General features: G+C 35.5%; 1 protein-coding gene across 1 annotated transcript; it reads right to left on the reverse strand.

Annotated features, from left to right (window-relative positions):
• Positions 1–10,908: 10,908 nt before the first annotated feature.
• On the reverse strand, positions 10,909–13,652 carry LOC113708544 (putative receptor protein kinase ZmPK1). Its single transcript, XM_072071844.1, has one exon. It carries the CDS (start codon positions 13,474–13,476, stop codon positions 11,101–11,103), a length of 2,376 nt encoding a protein of 791 aa, XP_071927945.1. The 5' UTR covers positions 13,477–13,652; the 3' UTR covers positions 10,909–11,100.
• Positions 13,653–19,907: the final 6,255 nt, after the last annotated feature.

The raw sequence follows: 19,907 nt of genomic DNA on the forward strand, positions 1-19,907 counted from the left end.
TCCTAAGCTTTACATGCTGTACAAATTGCTGCTACAAACTAATAGGACTATCATAATTATAGGTGAATTTGTTGCATCTTTTATCTTTGGCACAATGCATGCAACACATGGACCCGGAATAATTTGTTATACTTGAAACTATGGATTTTATTTTATTTTTTTTGGGGCCGGGAGTCTTTCTAGTGAAGTATTTGTAAACTGCGAACTTTTGTTAAAAGATGTGTGTAATTTTTTCTCAGTTAAAGCATTGAAAGACACTGCTTGACTTGTCTAATTGCAAAGATCTCAAATTTTTTTTTAATAAACATTAAGGATAATTTCATTCACTTTAGAAAAATCAACACTAACGATAGAGATCAATATTAACTGGAAAAAGCGTTTTTCTCTCTCGGGTTGCCTGTTTAGGAAAGAAGAAGAGACTAGGTTTTTTTCCCTTTGGTCATGGCTGCAGCGGCAGCCCTTCATCTAACTAATGAAGGGCCTGCACCACCGCCCACCAGGTCGTTTGCGGACATCCTCCGACAACACCCGCGGCCACCACCAAGTTTCAGTGTAGACTGTAGAGTGAAGAACTGTGAACTGTGAAGTAAAAAAAAAAGAACGTTGAACCGTTGAACCAGCCGGTCAGACTGTGAACCGTCGAACCAGCCGGTCAGACTGTGAACCGTCCCTCTCTCCGGTTCGCTGGCCAGTCCGAGTTTAAAAACATTGATTGAGACAGGAACCGATTTAGGGCGGCTAGACGGCCTGTTAGCCTCTGAACATCTCGGAGATTCCGAGGAGGAGACATATCTTGGATGGCTTTCACCTTGTCAGGATTAGCCTCAATGCCTCGGCGAGATACTAGGTATCCTAAGAATTTTTTCGAAGTGACTCCGAAGACGCATTTCTTCGGATTCAACCTCATTTTGGAACCTCGGAAAATGTTGAAGACCTCCCTCATATCAAACAGAAAGGCCGAAGTGGTTCGGCTTTTGAGGAGAATGTCATCCACATAAGCCTCTACATTGCGGCGTATCTGATCTTTCAAGATTCTGTTGACCAGCCTTTGGTATGTTGCCCCGGCATTTTTTAGCCCGAAGGGCATTGTAATATAACAATAGACCCCTTGGTCAGTATAAAACGCCATCTTTTCCCGATCCTCCTCGCTCATTCCTATATGGTGATATCCTTTGAACGCGTCAAGGAAGCAGAGGATCTCATACCCCATGGCCGCGGCGACGAGAGCATCTATTCTTGGCAGAGAGGTAGCAATCTTTGGGGTAAGCCTTGTAAGGTCGATGAAATTCGTACACATTCTTCACCTACCGTTGTCCGTTTTGACCATGACTGCGTTAGATAGCCAGGTCAGGTACTGAACTTTTCGGATCATCTTGGCAGGTAAAAGCTTGTCAACCTCTCCTGAGATTGCTTTACTGCACTCAAGGCTGAAGTGCCTCCGTTTCTCCTTCACCGGTCGGGCACGCAGGTCGACATTAAGCTGGTGTATCATGAGCTCGGGGGGCACTCCCGCAACTTCATCTGCAGTCCAGGCAAAGACATCTCGGTGCTCCCTTATCAGGTCAATCATCTCTTCTTTGAGGTGTGAGGGGAGACTCGTCCTTACCTAGAACACTTGGTCGGGCCTTATCGCGTCCAAGGCTACCTCTTCCATCTTATCTCCGGTCTCAAGCATGTCAGGCTTTCCAGTCTCTTGAGAATCGATGCAATCTATGGAGAGGACGTTTAGCCTCTTCCCTTCGGCCTTTGACTCAGCCCGGGGGTGACCGCGGCTTGTATGGTGGCGAGGTAACATTCCCTAGCCTCGCTCAGATCGCCACTCACCTCAGCTACACCAACCGGAGTCGAAAACTTAGAACTCAGTTGATAGGTGGAGTATACGGCCTTCAGGGCGTTGAGCGTGGACCGACCTATTAGCATATTGTATGGAGAGTCCGCTTTAATAACCGCAAAATTCACGGGGATAGTTCGGCAACGGGGATGACATCCAATGGTTACCATCAAAGATACCATCCCTTTTGGGTGGACTACGTGTTCCCCGAATCCTACGAGAGGAGTCCCAACGGGGGTGAGTTGTTCCCTCGTCAATTTCAAACTCTGAAAGGTTCGATAGTATAAGACGTCTACTGAGCTGTCGGAGTTTACATATACTTTGTTGACGATGTAGTTATCGGTTAGAATCTCAATCACTAGAGTCTCGTGGTTACTGGAGGCAGCAGGGACAGGGTCACTGGACCCATAAGTGATCACTTTAGATAGCCTGGAGTTCGACTAAGCGGGGTTCAGTCTGGTTTGACGGTAAATCCTCTTTCGGGAATTCTGACTATCCCCTCCCGTCGGACCACCCTCGATTATGTTGATGATCCCGGTGATATTCGGGCCGTAGTCCGAGGATCCGTCTTTGGGAGGTCTCCCAAATTCCCTATGGTCCCCGGGACCACGGCTGTGACTTTTTGGTTCTCATCTGTCTTCTCGACGTTGTTCTTCGCGGTTGTCGCAGCGGGAGTCATTCCGGTTGAAACACCCATCATTGGGGACAAACTGTCTCAAGTATCCTTACTTTTTCAAATTTTCAATTTCTTTTTTCAAATCATTGCAGTTCTCGATCTCGTGCTCAATGTCTCGATAATAGGCACAGTTGAGGTTGGAATTTCTCTTCTCTCTCTTCCCGGCCATCTTTGAAGGGGCTCAACCGAGGTGATTTTACTCCATTATGGCGAGGATGTGAGATCGGCTAGTGTTGAGGGGAGTTAGTTCGGCATCAGAAACGGATGGTCTCCTTTTTGCGATCCTTTTAGAAACACTTCTACAATCCCGAGTCAGATTCTGAAGGCCAACACTGGTGCCTATCTCACCCCGGGAGGACTCCCTCTTCTTTTGGGAATCCTGTCCCAAGCGGACAGTCTGGGCTTCCCGTTTCATACGATTGACGTCATCACTTTGGATGCCTTAATCCACTCTGTGCCAAAGATCGCAAAGTGTTCAGGGGGTATTTCCTGTGTATCTCAGTGCTGAACGCACCAGCCATCAACCCATTGGTAAAGGCAGCTATGGTCACCTGTTCATTTTGTCGGGTATCTGCACGTTTTCGTCCTGGAACCTCTAAACATACCAGCATAGAGACTCTCCTGGGACCTGCTGTATGTTCAAGAGATAGGCTGAGGTCTTCGTCACCGGCCGAAATGATACGAAGTGGTGGATGAAGTTATCCACCAGCTCTCCCAGAGAAGATATGTTCCTAGGTTCTAAACCCCATAACCATTTTCGGGCAGTTCCCTGCAGGAAGATAGGAAAGGCTCGGCAAATTACGGAGTCAGGCACACAATATAGTCGGAAGGCCGAGATAAAGACGTGAAGGTGGTCCTCAGGATCGCATCGCCCATCGTAGGGTGGCAGCACTGGAAGTTTGAAGTTGAGGGGTACCCTCTCTGCATTTATGTCGTCAGTGAAGGGCGGTGCCCTCATGTAGTCGGTCGCCGGGATCTCGGGGCGGCGGGACGATTCCTCGGTTCGTCTTCCTAGCAAACTCCTGGAAAATACCTTAGAGATGGAGGTCATCTTGGAGGTGGCCTTAGAGGAAGAACGTTTTGAAGTGCTCCGGATGGGGTGTCCGTCATCGGAGTCCTCTTCAAAGGGCATCTCAAATGATTTTGCCGACCTCTTCTTGGAAGATTCGACTTTTTGCTTTCACTGCCTTTTGAGGTACCTTTCCAGTTCCTCAAAGATGTTGGGGTTTTTTGCTACAAACTCGGTCATCCGGGTGATGGCGTCTTCGTTTGCGGGTTGGGCCCTCAGGGACCCCTGCTCCTTAGAGATGTGATCTTGCCGAGCAGTTGAGCTCGGCTCAGCTCCAGTAGAGGGAACCTTCCTACTTCTGGAGCGCGTAGGTTTCATCTTAAGAGTATTGTCGGTTCCCACAGACGGCACCAATTGAAGAGGTGATTTTTGGTTAAGTAGTCGAGTTGACCTAATCAGCTCTCTCTTACAGGAAATGAGTTGCTTTAAGGTAAATCTCTGAGTCTGAGAGGCGGGGCTTTGTCCCCTAGGATTACTCTGACGATCAAGTCAGTTTAGTGAGAGAGAGAATAAAAGAGTGAAAACAAATACGACTGGAACAGTACGCTTACTTGCTTGGAGAGAACAAGGGGTATTTATAGAGTATGGCTGGAGGAAAGGACAGTGGGTTTAAACCCAGGGGTCCCACAATTTGCACATTACGGCACTGTTCTACACTTGAGGGCTTTGTCCCTGACACGCAACAGTGGCTCAGGCATTTTGCCAGGCGGCCCTGTGCATTCCCAATAAAGAGTCCCTATAGTCTCTCAGTTAAAGTAGTGGTTCTTAATATTCTGTCAGGTAGGTTGACATCATCCACGTGAGACCGGGATGAGGTGTTTGCTTAGAGTACAAAGGCCGAGGTCCCCAATGCTGCCGTGATGAGATCTAGCCGAGGTGAAGGAAAGAATCACGGCTATTTGATAGAACTTCGGATAGGACGAACAGAGATGACCGTCCTCATCAAACAAGTTGCGAAGGGCTGTTGGCCATGAGTGGAGACCGATGGTTGATAGAAAAAAAACCACTTACAAAATACAAGCACAGTGAAAAGAAGATGTTGACGGATGCACTTATTCATGTCAGGGATTGTGTCGCATGCACACCTTGAGCAAGTAAAAGAAAATTTAGAAAGTGGAATCGGGTACCATCTCCATATTTTTTTTCCGAAACGATATTTGATTATATTACTTTCAAAACATGTACAAGTGCGAGCAAAAGGTCGAGTTAACTTTACAATCAGTGTGCTTTACACTGAGGAAACAAGAGTTCCTCATCGATTGTGATGCCTAAGGCATAGATGCTAATCCTAGAGCTTAAATGATTCTTATCACTATGAGGTAGACAAAAAGAGCACATATGAAACAACCCTTTCAATTGGACAATATCTTCTACCGGCGTAGCTACTCTAATATCACTTGCAATAGTGATATTAGAGTAGGGTACCATCTCCATATATAAGTTTGCAGTAGTGGACTGCCCAATTAGGAATTTTGTCAAACTTCTCTTCCCTTTCGAATTTCGAATTTTCCTTTCCTAACTTTTCTTGAATATATATAAAGAGTAAATGATGCAACATGTCATTAAACTATTACTCTTTTTTATCACTTAACTTTTTTTTTTAGCAAAAAATGTCAGTTAACTTTTTCCTTAGCTAAAAATACTATCCACCTATTAAAAACGCAATTTCTTGATCATTCTATTAAATTTAGACGTTACACACTGTCAAAAAATCATGTGTGACATGCAAAAAGGGTTCAAGAGACAAAATAGTTTTAAAAAACAAATCATGCACAAAAAATGGTCGACTTCGTCGTCTAACTACTAGTTTTCTTCCTATTGAACAACAAAAATTTTTAAATCTCATTAAATCTCCCGTATTGATTCCTCATAGTAGCTTAGATGATGTCCACAGAAAACATAAGTGCAGCTAGCTCGCGCGTTGGGTATGGACTTCTCTTAAGTCGATGTAGATTATATTTTGTCTTTTCAGGCGAAGATTTCGGCATCATTAGGTTCTGTGCAAGTGGCCCAATTTTGGGAGTGAGAGCCTTTGTTTCGAAAATTAGGTGTAGGTTAGCAAATGCTATATAATTTATTTAAAGTCCTTGATCCTTTAATATAACTAATTTTGACGCTAAGAACATTGTCGTTTCTTTCAAAATGTGTCCCTAAAAGAAAATTTGGACATTTTTACTCTTCAATGATCACTCATGCAAGTCACATGTATGGCCTTCCTATGGCCTTAATACACAAACTTAAACAGAATGACTAAAAAGTTGCGTTTTAAAGAGTTGAGTGATATTTTTGGTTAAAAAAAATAGTTAAGTGATATTTTCTGACTAAGGAAAAGTTAAATTACATTTTTGGCTTTAAAAAAAAAGTTAAGTTGTGAATAGTGATAAAAGGTAATAGTTTGATAACATTTTGCTCCATTTGTTCCTATACAAAACCTAATGTATACTTTTATTTTTGCAAGACTTAGAGACACTCATAACATGGAATTATACATGTAATTATACTGAATTCTTACTTTTCAGCCATTGGGCCTCCACTTATCATGGTGAATAAATTTAGTCTCTTAACTTTAAAAGGCTTGGTCAACATGATCTTCTTAGGAAAGATTGAGAGTTAGTATCAAATTGAGAGATTGTTTAAGTGATTTTTTTTGGTAAATTCAACTCACCCCAAATAGATTCTAACTCTAAATTAAGCACTTTACCATTTTTCCTTTTAGTTTTTTTTTTGTCTTTCTTTAATAAAGCAAAAAGAGAATCAAGAATGATTACCCACCTACCACCTTGATTTACTTGAAACCACGAGCTACTGGTTGTATAAGTGAAGCGTTTTAGCAAAACGAGCTCAATAAATTCTCTGGTATTTGCGATAACAACATAGAATCAACTCATCTTGAATAAGGTCTCAAAAATAATTTTTTGACATAAAATACATCAAAATACTTCAGGTAACTTGCATAAAGTTATAAAATACTTAACAAGTTACTGTTGAGATATATCATGAGATAAAAAAAACACGAGCTGAAAATGTAATGGTCGAGATACCAAAATTATTTTATAAATTTTAAAAGTATTATTCACAATGCTAGAATTATTCAATCTCGTTTCACAATTTTTAAGGAAACATGAATAAATTTTTGTTTAAATTTATTTGAGTTCTTTTCAGGAACAAAAGACTATTTTCCTCATTGGAAAAAGCATTATAGCTATTTTAAAAAGTTTTATGAATCATTTCAAAAAATTTTTTATGGTATTTACCTAAATCAACTGTCATGAAAAAAAAAAAAACTGTCATGAAAACCATTAAAGGGCCTCTAAATTTTATTAATACAAAAGTACCACATTAGCCGATTGTTTATAAAAGCTGATGGACTAAATTAGTTTGTCATTATAACTAAGGGAGTAAGGGACCACATTGTGTATGACTTTTAAGAAAAGAGACTAAATTGTCATTATTTGCCTTTGGGTTTTTTTTTTATATAATGGCGCAGGTGTAATTCACGCGACTAGTGCACTTGTTTTACTTAATTTTCATGTACTACTTTGATCCCTTTTTACAAAGATAAGAAACTAAAAATGTGATGATAGATAAAAGGACCACTTGTTAACATGAGTGCAATGGAGTTGAATCGAGCTTGAGTAGCATTCTACTCGAGCTCGATTTAACTGAAAAATATAGGTATTCGAATTTGTCAAATATCTTCTTTTCGAGCTTGAGCTTGATTTTGAGTTCAATTAACCCTTTCTCATTAATGTTTTTTATATAAAAAAAAATGTAACCAAATATTTTCAATAACCCATCACCTAAAGCATTCGAAATAAATATTAAATAATAAGTAAAATAGTTAAAAATTAAAACTTGAATAATAAGTAAAACATTTAAATTTAAGATTAAATAATTAGTAATACTTGATTAGGCTTGAGAAACACTCAATCATAGCATTTTCAAGCTTGAGCTTGACTCGATTTATTACTCGATAGCTTGAGCTTGAATCAGCACTTGTACTCCTACTCGTTAACATGGTTTCAAGATTTAATTTCTTTTTGTAAGAGTAAAACTAATTTAGAAAAAAATTTAACTATAGGAAGTACAACTAGTGTGAGTGTGTGCATACACATAGTAACATGTAATCTAGTTACCTTAATAAGTGCTCCCTCATTTTTTTGGGGCAAAATCCCGTACATAGGGTGAGGATGCCAGTCCCTTATTTTATTAATAATAATAAAAATACAAGAGTTCGAAAACCACACTATGACCAAGAAGGCAATATACGTAGGTTCAAGCAAAAGAGCTACTCCTTTACAACCGAACATGAGGAAATTCCCGCCTATCTAAAATTAAGGAAGATCTAACAATAGAAGGGAGTTGTTGAAAGGAGGGAAAAAAAAAATCCTCCTGAAGCTGCAGCCCTGCCATTTTATCAGTTGTACCATCAGCCTCTTTATAAACATGAACCACTGAAGAAGAGAAATCCAGTAACAACCCTCCAATTCTCCTTAGTACATTGCAAAGTGCCCATTTGGGTGCCGCCCATGTACGAGCATGCGAACAAGAGTTTTCGAGTCCATTTCAACCAAAAGACCGTGAATAGCTCTTTCTTGGCATAACAAAAGGCCATGCAGCAGTGACAAACTTTCAGCTGTTAATACATCAAGCTCTCCAAAGCAAACCTCCTCTCGAAGCAAGTCCCTTGCAAACACTAGCATCAGTGTTGAGTTTGAAATGACGAAGAGAAGGTTTATTTCACGCAGTAGTCAGAAAACGGAGAGGCAGCCCACGGATCATCCGTATCACCACGGAAATGACTTGGTTTGAAGACCCTAGCAGCACCCAGTTGTTCAACGAACCTATTAACCATAAAAATTACTTGTTGGGCATCAAATGTTACCTCCTCAAAATGAGCATGATTTCTCGATTTCCACAAAAACCAGAAAATTAAAGATGGTATAGCGGTACGTATATGATCCACCAAATCTGAAGAAATAGAATTAAACCAAGACATCCACATTGTCGAAAGGGTAGTCCTCATTACTTCTAAAAAACCAAAAAGTGCTCCCTCATTTGAAAAATCCTAGATAATAAACCAAAGATAAAAGATCAGTTTAGTAACTTCCCTTTGAATAATTTATGTCTTGATATTTGTCTATTGTGCCAAAATTCAATCAATTTTTACTTCATTTTTGGACTTACGTAAAACAATTGAAACTAAGGGTTTGCACTAAAACCATCCTAAATTTTACCCTTAGTTGCGCTTTGCCCCCCTAAACTCATTAAATAAGCACCTTGCCCCCTATTTAATATTTTAAGACAAAAGTGGCTTTATTATTTTATTTTTGTTTATTCATTCCCTCGTTTTTCTTTTCCACTACTTTTGTTTAATTTTATTTGTTAATTTTTTACTTTTTTTTCACTTCTCTCATGTCATTGTTTTGTTTCACTTTCCTATTAGTATTACTAATTTTTATTCTTATTATAATATTGTAATTATTTTTTACTTATAATCTAATTCTTGTTTTATTTATTTACATATTAAAAAATTCAAGACAAATTGTATAGTAAAAAATTGATGTATGTCTATAAATTGATGTATGTCTATCATAATAAAAAAGTGTATATTATTTATTTATAGAACATCCCAAAAACTAAAGTAACCAATATTTTTATTTATTTTTTATGTATAGTTGATTAACCACTATGTTATTACGATATGAATTTATTACTGTTGTTAATAAAATTTAATTTATTCTAAGCTCTAGACATATTAATTTAAGTAATATATGAAGTAATCTATGCACCTAGATAACATATATTTTTTATAGCATAGACTTTATGATCATTATTACTTCCAATAACAAAACATAAAAAGAAATAGAAATAATATAGATAATAATATCAAGAAGAAGAAAGTAGCCGATTACATGAGAAAAGGCAAAAAATTAAGAAGTACAAAGAAAAGAGACAAGTAGAAAAAGTGGAAAAAGAAGAGAAAAGAAATAAAATAATAATTAATATGGAATGGACACTTTTGTCTTAAAACATAAAGCAAGGGGCAAAGAGTCTATTTAGTGATTTGATGGGGCTAAAGTGCAATGGAGGATAAAGATTGAAGCGGTTTAATGCATTTAGCTCCGAAACTAATTTGAGAGATTGAGTATTTCAAAAGATCAAAACTAATGAAAATCATGTTTAGAGAAATGAAATTAATGTTGATGAGGCGTCAGTCTAATATGCAAAGTTGAACCCCTAGAGATTAAAAATCTTAGGTTCAAGTCTCACTCAATGTGAATTTATTCTAGTAAGTTTTAAAAAATGTGAGTTTATTCAAACTAAATAGTAAATTTCGTCTCCTGATTTGTAGGTTATTTGTTGTAATATTTATTGGTCGCACATTGTGGATTACGCGTAATGCGCTATAAAAGAAAAAAAAAAGTACTGAAGTTAATGGGAAGAATTGAAGGTTTCAAGTTAGATATTAAAATCTAACATACTTTTGTTGGGGTGATAAATCAGTTGATGATGTTGCATATCTGTTGATTCTACTATAAGTTCTTTTGACCACTTAGAAAGCTACAAATTAGCCATTATTGGAGAGCAACATGCTGAAAGATGAGCCAAGCTACTCAATACTCAAATTAAATTTAGCTTGACAAAAATTCATTTGAACTTGGTTTACCAACTAATCAATCCAAAATTGAATAGCACCAAAATTGAATAGCAATTTTGTGTTCGATACACTTTTAAACTTGGCTCGAGCTTGACTCGATTAACATAACTTTAAAATTTATAGGTAAAAAATTCAATCTATCTGAGTTCGATTTGAATTTGATTCGATAAAAGTTCGTTTTTGTTCGACTCGATAAATAAACAAGTTAAACTTGAACACAATTTCATTTTTATTAAACTAATCAAACAAATTTAAACAGTAGGATGCTTGGTTTGATTAAATTCGTTTACACCCCTAAACACACCTTTAAGAAACAAAATGTCTACTCTTTCTGAATCCTCAATAGTTACAGAAATCTAATTTTGAAAAATAAATATTTTTACCCGCTGTCCTTTATTTAGTGCAAATTGAGAATCACAACCAGTCAACTACTGCAAATTTTGACCAACTGCTGCTGTCATATGCAAACTACTTTTTGACAGGTCAACCATTTTACACAACAAATGCTTGCAATTAAGAAATGAATCCTGCCAATCAATTCAACCTTCCTTTTCTACACTTGTTGACACACATTTTATAATTAGCAAAAGAAGTATCAACCACATCGGCTCTATGCTATAATATTCCTTAATCTCCATAATCATCTTAACATTAACCGATTCTCATGAAAGTCATCTGCATTAAAGTCAGCTAGTTATTCACTGCAATGAACAGCCAATGGAGCCAAGCACAGATTTAACACAAATCTTGGCACACCAAATACTACCCACAAAAAAAAGGACAAATAAAAAAAATTAATAATTGTGCAAATTGGCCTGAGTTTTAATTGGAAACCATCATCTGCAATTTTGATGCTTGCCTTGCTACTCATTGCAGTCTTGATGAAGAAGCATGTCAACTACCTGTCTCATAGTAGGCCTGGCATCTTTGTCCTCCTCTGCACACTTGAGAGCTACGTCAATCAGAATTTCCATCCTTCTCATATCAAAGTCACCCTTTATTGTAGGGTCTACAATATCCTTTGTCTGAGATGCTCTTTCATCAGTTACCTTAATGTTTCCCTTTACCCAAGTGACCAGCCTTCTTGGCTCCACCACAATGCTCTCATCATTGGCATGGTTCCCAGTGGATCTCCGTCCTGTTATCATTTCCAGCACAACAATTCCATAGCTATAAACGTCAACTTTTGAGGTGATGGGGAGATTAAACACCCACTCAGGTGCCATGTATCCTCTAGTTCCTCTAATCTTGGAGAACATTGAATTGTCAATGGCACTTCTATTCAATAATTTAGAGAGCCCAAAATCTGCTACCTTTGGCTGATAATCAGAGTTCAAAAGTATGTTCTGGGGCTTCACATCACAATGCAAAACCCATTCTAAGCACTCTTCATGCAAGTAAGCAAGTCCCTTTGCTGTACCAAGAGCAATTTCATACTTCTTTTTCCAATCAAGTTTATCTGAATAAAGATTTTTCGCTAGTGAACCATGCTCCATGTATTCATACACCAAAAGCCTATGTTTCCCCTCAGCACAGTATCCCCAAATTTCTATCAAATTCATGTGGTTGAGCCTCCCAATTGTACGGATTTCTGCGAGAAATTCTGCTTCTCCCTGGATGGCTTCCTTGAGATATTTGATGGCAGCAACTCTACTATCTGAAAGCACACCTTTATATACAACACCACTTCCTCCGCGTCCTATTTCTTTGCTGAAATTCCTTGATGCCTTCTTCAGCTCAGCATAGGTGAATTTCCTGAATCCAGTTGCAACCTGAAGGTAACCTTGAATTCTTGCAATGGATCGCCATTGGGTTTTAAACAAGTAAGTGAGTAAGCAGATGATCTCAAAAGCTCCAACTCCCAAAGTACACCACAGATAGGACTTCACTCGATCTTGTTTTATCTTGTTATAGGGTCTGTCTATTGGTGTGACTTGGTCTTTGCACTGTAAACTAAAATCTTGGTCAGAGTTCTGCAATGTGGTTACATTAAGCGCAGGCAATCTTATGTAAATAGGATCCTCAAAATTCTGTGAACGATACCCATTGAACAAAATAGTCTTTGGGAAACAACTATAGTAGCCCATTGTTAGATCAAATTTGTACTGAAACCCTTTGCATTCACAGTAATTCAGGCATAAACTTTTACAACTCTCCAAGGAGGAATTAGGAAAGTAGCCAATATCATATCCATAATATTCGACATGGAGGAGTTGAATAAAACCTGAAGCACTTTCATTAGTGCAAGAGACTTGGAAATCAGGCTCACATCCATAAGACCAATCCATCTGATTTATCATCCTGTATCCTGGAATACAGATGCATTTTCTTCCAGCCTCAGGATCATAGATACATAAACTGTTGGTGCCACAAATACCATGGATCTTGCACGGTTCAGAATTGTGTACCCATGTAACTCGCCAACTTCCATTAGCTTTATCTAGACTGTGGACCCGAAGGCTGCCATCAACGTCAAGAACCAATCTTCTCAATGGTCCAATGCCATGATCAGACGTATAAAATTGCAGCAGATCAGATGACTGAAAATAGCCAGATTCATCTAACACAGCAATCTTACTACCATTAAAAGATGATCTCCCAGCATCCCAAATATTTAACCATGGATCAGGCCAGTATACAGTAGTTATTTCAGGACCCTCGTACCGAAGATGTAGGACACTATCACTATCAAAGTACAACTTGTAAAAACCAGAAGAATAATTGGTTGTGCTTCTGGAAGATACAAGAATTGTCTCACTAGTAAACAACTGCCCCGGAAGAAGTGTATTGGTTGGGAATTCAAAACTTTGCCAAAGAAATTCACCATCAGAAGTGCTGAGAACAAGATTGCCATTGTCTTGAAGTTTCAATTGGACAGAAGAGTTTGAATTTGTATTACTTGTCCAAACACTGAATTGCCCTGCATCTGTCAATAACAGATTCCCTGAATCCTGCAGAGAGAGCCCAGAATGTTTTCCATTGACTGGTTGATTTCGATTGGCCATCCAAACAACTGTGTAGTTTCCATCCTGTGCCTCGGTGAACCATATGGAGAAGCAATAAGAATTTTCACCAACAATGAGAAATCCAGCAGTGAAAATCCCATCTGGGCTTGAAATTAGAACATCCTGTGTAGAAAGCAATGAGCCTTTCGTTAAAGTAGTATAGGTTGTGGAGGAAGATGGAATAGGCATTGACAGGAATAAGGAAGAAAGGAGAATTGGAAGTAGGACAGCCATGGCATGTCAACGACTTGATTACTCCAATTCTGGAGTTGAATTGGCTTAAACAAAATGCCATCTATACACACTGTCCATCGTTTGAAAAGTGACAACATGCACACTGACTTAGTCAACTGCAGTACATGATCCTCTGTTGATTATATCTATTCCTTTTTCCTGTCTAATGTAAAACTGTATTTAGTTTCACTTCTTATTAATACTGCTGATATGACACGTAACATTAAATACATATTTAGGAGGAGGTGTTTGATAAATGGGTTTCAAATTCAATAATATCCTAATTGTACCCATAGTCTTTTACTTTGGAATTGTATCCTAATTTGTCAGAGTTGCAGTTTCGTGCAGTCATGTTGATTCAAAAAGTAGGCCGTCCGTGTTAAAATTGAATTTGAAACTTATTTACCAAACACCCCCTAAATATGCATTCAATGTTATGTGTCTTAATGAGTGGAACTACATAGTTTTGCATTAGACTGGAAAAATGGACATATATAATGGAAAGAGAATCTCATTTGGGCAAATAGTTGACTAAATTACAAGTTTAATAATTAAGATTTTTAAATTAACCATCGAATAAGTCATTCTTTTTACCATTCATATGGCAGAAAGGTTCTATGGTGCAAAATCACAGTAATAAAATATGGCAAAAATTGAATCATAAACTTATTAATCTATTTTAAATGATATACTGATTTTGACATAATTACTTTTATAGTCTGGTCAAAATTGCATACCCCTAATAAAAATTGTAAATATATTGGGTAGCGTTTGACAAGCCATTAAAACAAAATTTGAATTTCTAAACTCTTGTATTAATTCTGACAATGTTTAATTTTCTTTTGATTTAATCATAGCACTCGTTCTTTTGAAAGCTAAGCAATACTCGTGACTAGATCTTATATTTTGTACTTGCCCAAGACTTTCTTTTTCTTGTAAAAATTTATTTGTTTATTGGTATAAATTTTAAAACTATGGAAGAAAGAAAATTAAAGATATAAACTAGTAATTAATTTCATATGTATCGTTCATGTAAATAAAGAAATTTGCTAAACACATTAAAAAAGAAATAAAGAGTTAATAGGTATAGATAGTAGTATTTTTGAAAATGAATAATTAACTGAGATTTCCTTTTGTTGCAATGGTTAATTTGCACAATTTGTGGTTCACTTTATTTCACCTGTAAGCTGTAAATAACCATATAAACTTCTTATTCACAAAACAATTTTATAACTATATGTTACTTATGTTTTGAGAAAATATAGTTTAACCCAAAAGATATCTTGCAATATTTTGGGTTCATTAAGAAACTATACCTATTTTACTTAGAATAATTATAACGCAATATATCTTTTCCTCGCATGTTTTGCTTAATATATTATGAACAAATACTGATGTGCATAAGTTTAGATGTTTAGATGCATAAAATAAATAATAGAAGAAACAACTAAAATTGGTGACTGAACTTAAACCAAAATGGAAAATATTACATTGCCGTTGGGGTATGAAAATTTTCGTTCAGTGTGACTATACCGTTTCAATCAATAACAATTTATTAATTTATTGAGGGTACTTACAATTCAAAGAAACACTCATTTAATTAGCAAAATTTTACTTTTATTTTATAAAAGTATGAATTATTCTATTAATAAAAGGAGGCTAAAAGTCTATTTGATCTGCAAGTATAATTTAATTCTATTAATGTCTTTAATGTACATATGTACTTGATATCATTTTTCTATTATCAAATGGTCCAAAAGACTTAGAAATATTAAATGATGGATGTTTACTTTCATTTTATTAAATGCACACAATAAATAAAATTAACAATATTATGTATATAAATGATAAGAAAGTATTCTTCTAATAAATAAACACAAAGGTTTGTTACATATCTCATTATTGAACGATGACTTTCTTATAATAAACAAACACAAAGTCTTGTTATTTATCTCATTGTTAAATTATGACTTCCATATAATAAACAAACACAAAGTCTTGTTACATATCTCATTATTAAACTATGACTTCCCATCTAAAGATGTTTATAAATCAACCATGATTGATTAAATACACAAAACATTATGTGAGTATAGTAGATTTACATTTTAAGAAACATAAATAATAATAGACTAATATTTTAGGAAAATATGATATGTAATTTTAGTGAATTATAAATTTATGATATGAATGGAACCAAAGGATTACGTAATGTTGTCAAAAAAATTATTATCTTATTATTTGATCAAAATTATGAATTTAACTCTTTGACCCAAGTTGAATCGAGAAAAATTATTATTTAATAGAGGTTATTAATTTATCAAATATTAATTTATAGATGTGTTAATGTAGTATTACAAAAAAAAATGAAGAAGAGAGTTTTATATAAGGCTATTCAAATCGAGCCGAAAAATAATAAAGATTGAGAAAATCGATCGAAGCCGATCCAGAAAATCTAAGCATCCGAATTGGTTTTGAGAGCAGACGGCCATGGTTCGAGTTTCTTCCATGTCTTTCCTAAAAGGCTAAAACTAGCATACAACAACAATATTCACATAAGATGTGTTACATCTAATTAATTGAGGCTATTTTATATTCACGTAGAACATCTTGGGACAAGAACCACATCTATAAAGCAGTTGTTCTAGATCGACATAAAATTTTCCATTTAACGAGTAATATAACACAAAATCACATGATAACACAATATTTTCTTTTAAAAAAATATAAGAAACCCTTTATAGTAAACATAGACCTATAGATTTGTAACGCACAAGGACATAAATTTGTTGTTTTATTAAAAATTTCACCTCCACTTTATTGGAAAAAATTACGTTTACTTTATTTTAACTAAACAACACGATTATGGTATATTTTTACTTTTGTTGAAAAATTCACAAAATTCATTTTATTGATGTAGAAGGCCACTATTTTGAATTTTATAACATTTCTTTTTCTTTTTATTTGGATAAAAAATTTATTTACTAATTTAACGTGTCTTTAATTTTTTATTTGGCTGGTGTTTGTTTGTATGAAAGTGGATGAAATCAAGTCAAAAGGAAAAAAAAATCAGCATTACCAAAAAAAAAAAAAAAGGAAAAGAGCAACATGGATCTGCTTCTTGCAATTAGCAAAGCAAAATCCGTGAAGCTTCTTGCAGCCAAAGAAACAAAAAGAGACAGAGAGTCAAAGAAGAAGCAAAAGTGGAAAATTTTTTGGCTGCCTCTCGGCTCTCTCCACCTGCCCGCACTAAGCACTATTGGCCATTATATATTACTAGTTCACTTTCCACCGTTGCCATAACAATTTTCTCACCAAACCACCTCGACGTTGGTTCCTTATTCGTTTTCTGCGTCGCTAGGATTCTATGCTAAAGACAAAACCTGTCTTTACTTTACCCAGCAACTTGTTTGTGTTTTCTCTTTCGCCCTCCATTAGTCCAATTCATCGGCGTAGTACATTAAAAATTGTCCCCGGAACTTTTTTAACTCAAATCCACTATATGTTTTCCCATTCTTTTTCCAACAATATCCATTTAGATTAGTTGTTTTTGGGGGCATTTTTAAAAAATTTTGCTGTAGCAGAGTTTTTAGATTATATTTTGGAATATTTTCAGAAAATATTTTGAAATATTTAAGAGTAGAAGAGTTTTTAGAATATATTTTGAGCTATTTTTTAAAATTTAAAAAAAAATTAAACTAATTTTTAGATTACTTTTTAAAGTACTTTTTAAAAATTTTTATTGTATTTGAAAAATTAGTTTTTTAAAAACACTCCCATCCAAACATAAAAAATTCATAACCCCATATAAGAAAAACATCACCTACAAAAATATATATATATATATATATATATATAGAGAGAGAGAGAGAGAGAATAGGTTTGCATATCATGGACGTCAGGAAATCCTAGAAAGAGAGACTGACTGTTTAGATATAGGTATTTTTATTGGCTTTTAATAATATGTACACACTTTCGTTCTTTAAACAATAGCCTTGCTTATTTTCTGTCCCACTCACTTAAAATGAACGGAAAATTATTATATTAAGGATAAAATATTTCTTAAACGTTTATTATCCTCGAAATTATAAAATATTAGAGTTGGTTAATGATTTTGGGATAAAATGAGAAGAGGATGAAGTTAGAAATATAGTGCAAAACATGTTATACTTTAGTACACAGACGCTAGAGTTAACTAACGAATGACAATCTTGGGCATAAACAGAGAAAACAATGTCAGAAGGCAAAGTGAGAAACAAGTTATACAACATGGAATCCTACTCTATTGCCAAAGTGAAGGTACAAAAAATTTAATTACTGTTCGTGAGCACTTACTGCACATATATATCTCCCTTGTTATTTAAAGTAACAATACTACCCTTAAACATTTTGATAAAATTTCCTTGTTTGGCATGCATAATGCATATGATATGAATGAGTTTTAAAATTATTTTTTCATTCTTCTTCCCTCTTATTCTTCTTTTCTATTTTTTGCCAACAAAACTATAGAACTACTACTATTGTTTCTAATTTTTATTGTAACCAAATCGTCGAACTAGTGATATTCCTTGGCGAGTTAACTTTAAATGTGATCCAACGTTTTGCTGGTCTTTATTTGCTATTTCTCTGGTATCAAAATTAACAATAAATCTAAAAGAAATGGCCCAAATCATTTCCAAATTATGGTAATCCCACCACTCGATAAATTGACAAACTCTAAAAGAATTATTTCAACATTTTCTTCTTTATCTGATAAATTAAATCCCTAGTAAAACACCATCAAAAGTATCATATTAAAGTGACAAAATTATTGTTATATTTGTTTATCAAGCAATAGATATGGACATGAAAATTTTGGCACTTGTTCCTTATAATTATGCTAGACAAATTTTCAATTCGATGGGGAAGTAAATTAAAATTCATTAAATGAGGAAATTTTAGGGTATTCATTTAAAAATTGGACCAACTCAATGTCAATTTAAGATTTGGTTATTAAAACTATCAAATCAAGAAAGTAGGTATAATTTTGCAAACCTCAAAGGAGCTCAATAAAATTGTTAGAAACCTTAGAGAAAGATTTTGAAATTATCCCTTATTGTTTTTCCTCTATGCATAAATACTTGCAGTATCGTTAGTCTATCCTAATTAAAGGCAAAGGAAATCCTAAGTGGGTTACATGAGGGGTTGGAGGGGGAGGATTCATCTATACCAGAGGATGCACTAATGCTTGACCACTGATCGCTTGGTTTGGTTTGGTAACTACCAATACCAACTTACCTCAAACCGAGGCGGGAGATCCCGTTTGAGGGCCAACTTACCAATACCAAATTGGAAACCATTTGTGTTACTCCCCCTATCTCAAAAAGTATCATACTTTTTTATTTGGGGATGTTTCAAAATATTTGTTGGATTGAAAAAATCAAAACACGTTTTAATCTCTTTTTTCAATATAATCGTTCCTTCTAATTATATACATGTCATCATTCAAATTCAAAATTTGAATTTATAGGGGTAAATTTGAAAAAAAAAATACAAACATCACAATTAAATCACTATTTCAAAAAAGTTGGATTCCTGAAATAGGACTAAATAATTGGGACGGAAGAAGTATGAATTTGTCTAATGTGTCTAAGTTCAAGTGTTAATTTTTTGAAAATTTGAAATGAAATTAGATCGGTTTCTAAACGCAATCGGGCAATATTGCCGTGTCCATGCATATGATAAGTTGAAGCAACCATTAGACAAAGGCTTTGTTGTATTTACACAAGTTTCAATGAAAGTTTTGTAGAACATTCCATGTTTTAATTGAAAATTCCAACTGCCAATTAAGGTAATCTACTTCGATGTTCTTTTCTCCACTGGGCCAGCTCCAAATCCAATGGTTTTTCCTAAGCTTTACATGCTGTACAAATTGCTGCTACAAACTAATAGGACTATCATAATTATAGGTGAATTTGTTGCATCTTTTATCTTTGGCACAATGCATGCAACACATGGACCCGGAATAATTTGTTATACTTGAAACTATGGATTTTATTTTATTTTTTTTGGGGCCGGGAGTCTTTCTAGTGAAGTATTTGTAAACTGCGAACTTTTGTTAAAAGATGTGTGTAATTTTTTCTCAGTTAAAGCATTGAAAGACACTGCTTGACTTGTCTAATTGCAAAGATCTCAAATTTTTTTTTAATAAACATTAAGGATAATTTCATTCACTTTAGAAAAATCAACACTAACGATAGAGATCAATATTAACTGGAAAAAGCGTTTTTCTCTCTCGGGTTGCCTGTTTAGGAAAGAAGAAGAGACTAGGTTTTTTTCCCTTTGGTCATGGCTGCAGCGGCAGCCCTTCATCTAACTAATGAAGGGCCTGCACCACCGCCCACCAGGTCGTTTGCGGACATCCTCCGACAACACCCGCGGCCACCACCAAG

Source organism: Coffea arabica, chromosome 11e (genome assembly GCF_036785885.1).
Source record: "Coffea arabica cultivar ET-39 chromosome 11e, Coffea Arabica ET-39 HiFi, whole genome shotgun sequence".
NCBI lineage: Eukaryota > Viridiplantae > Streptophyta > Magnoliopsida > Gentianales > Rubiaceae > Coffea > Coffea arabica.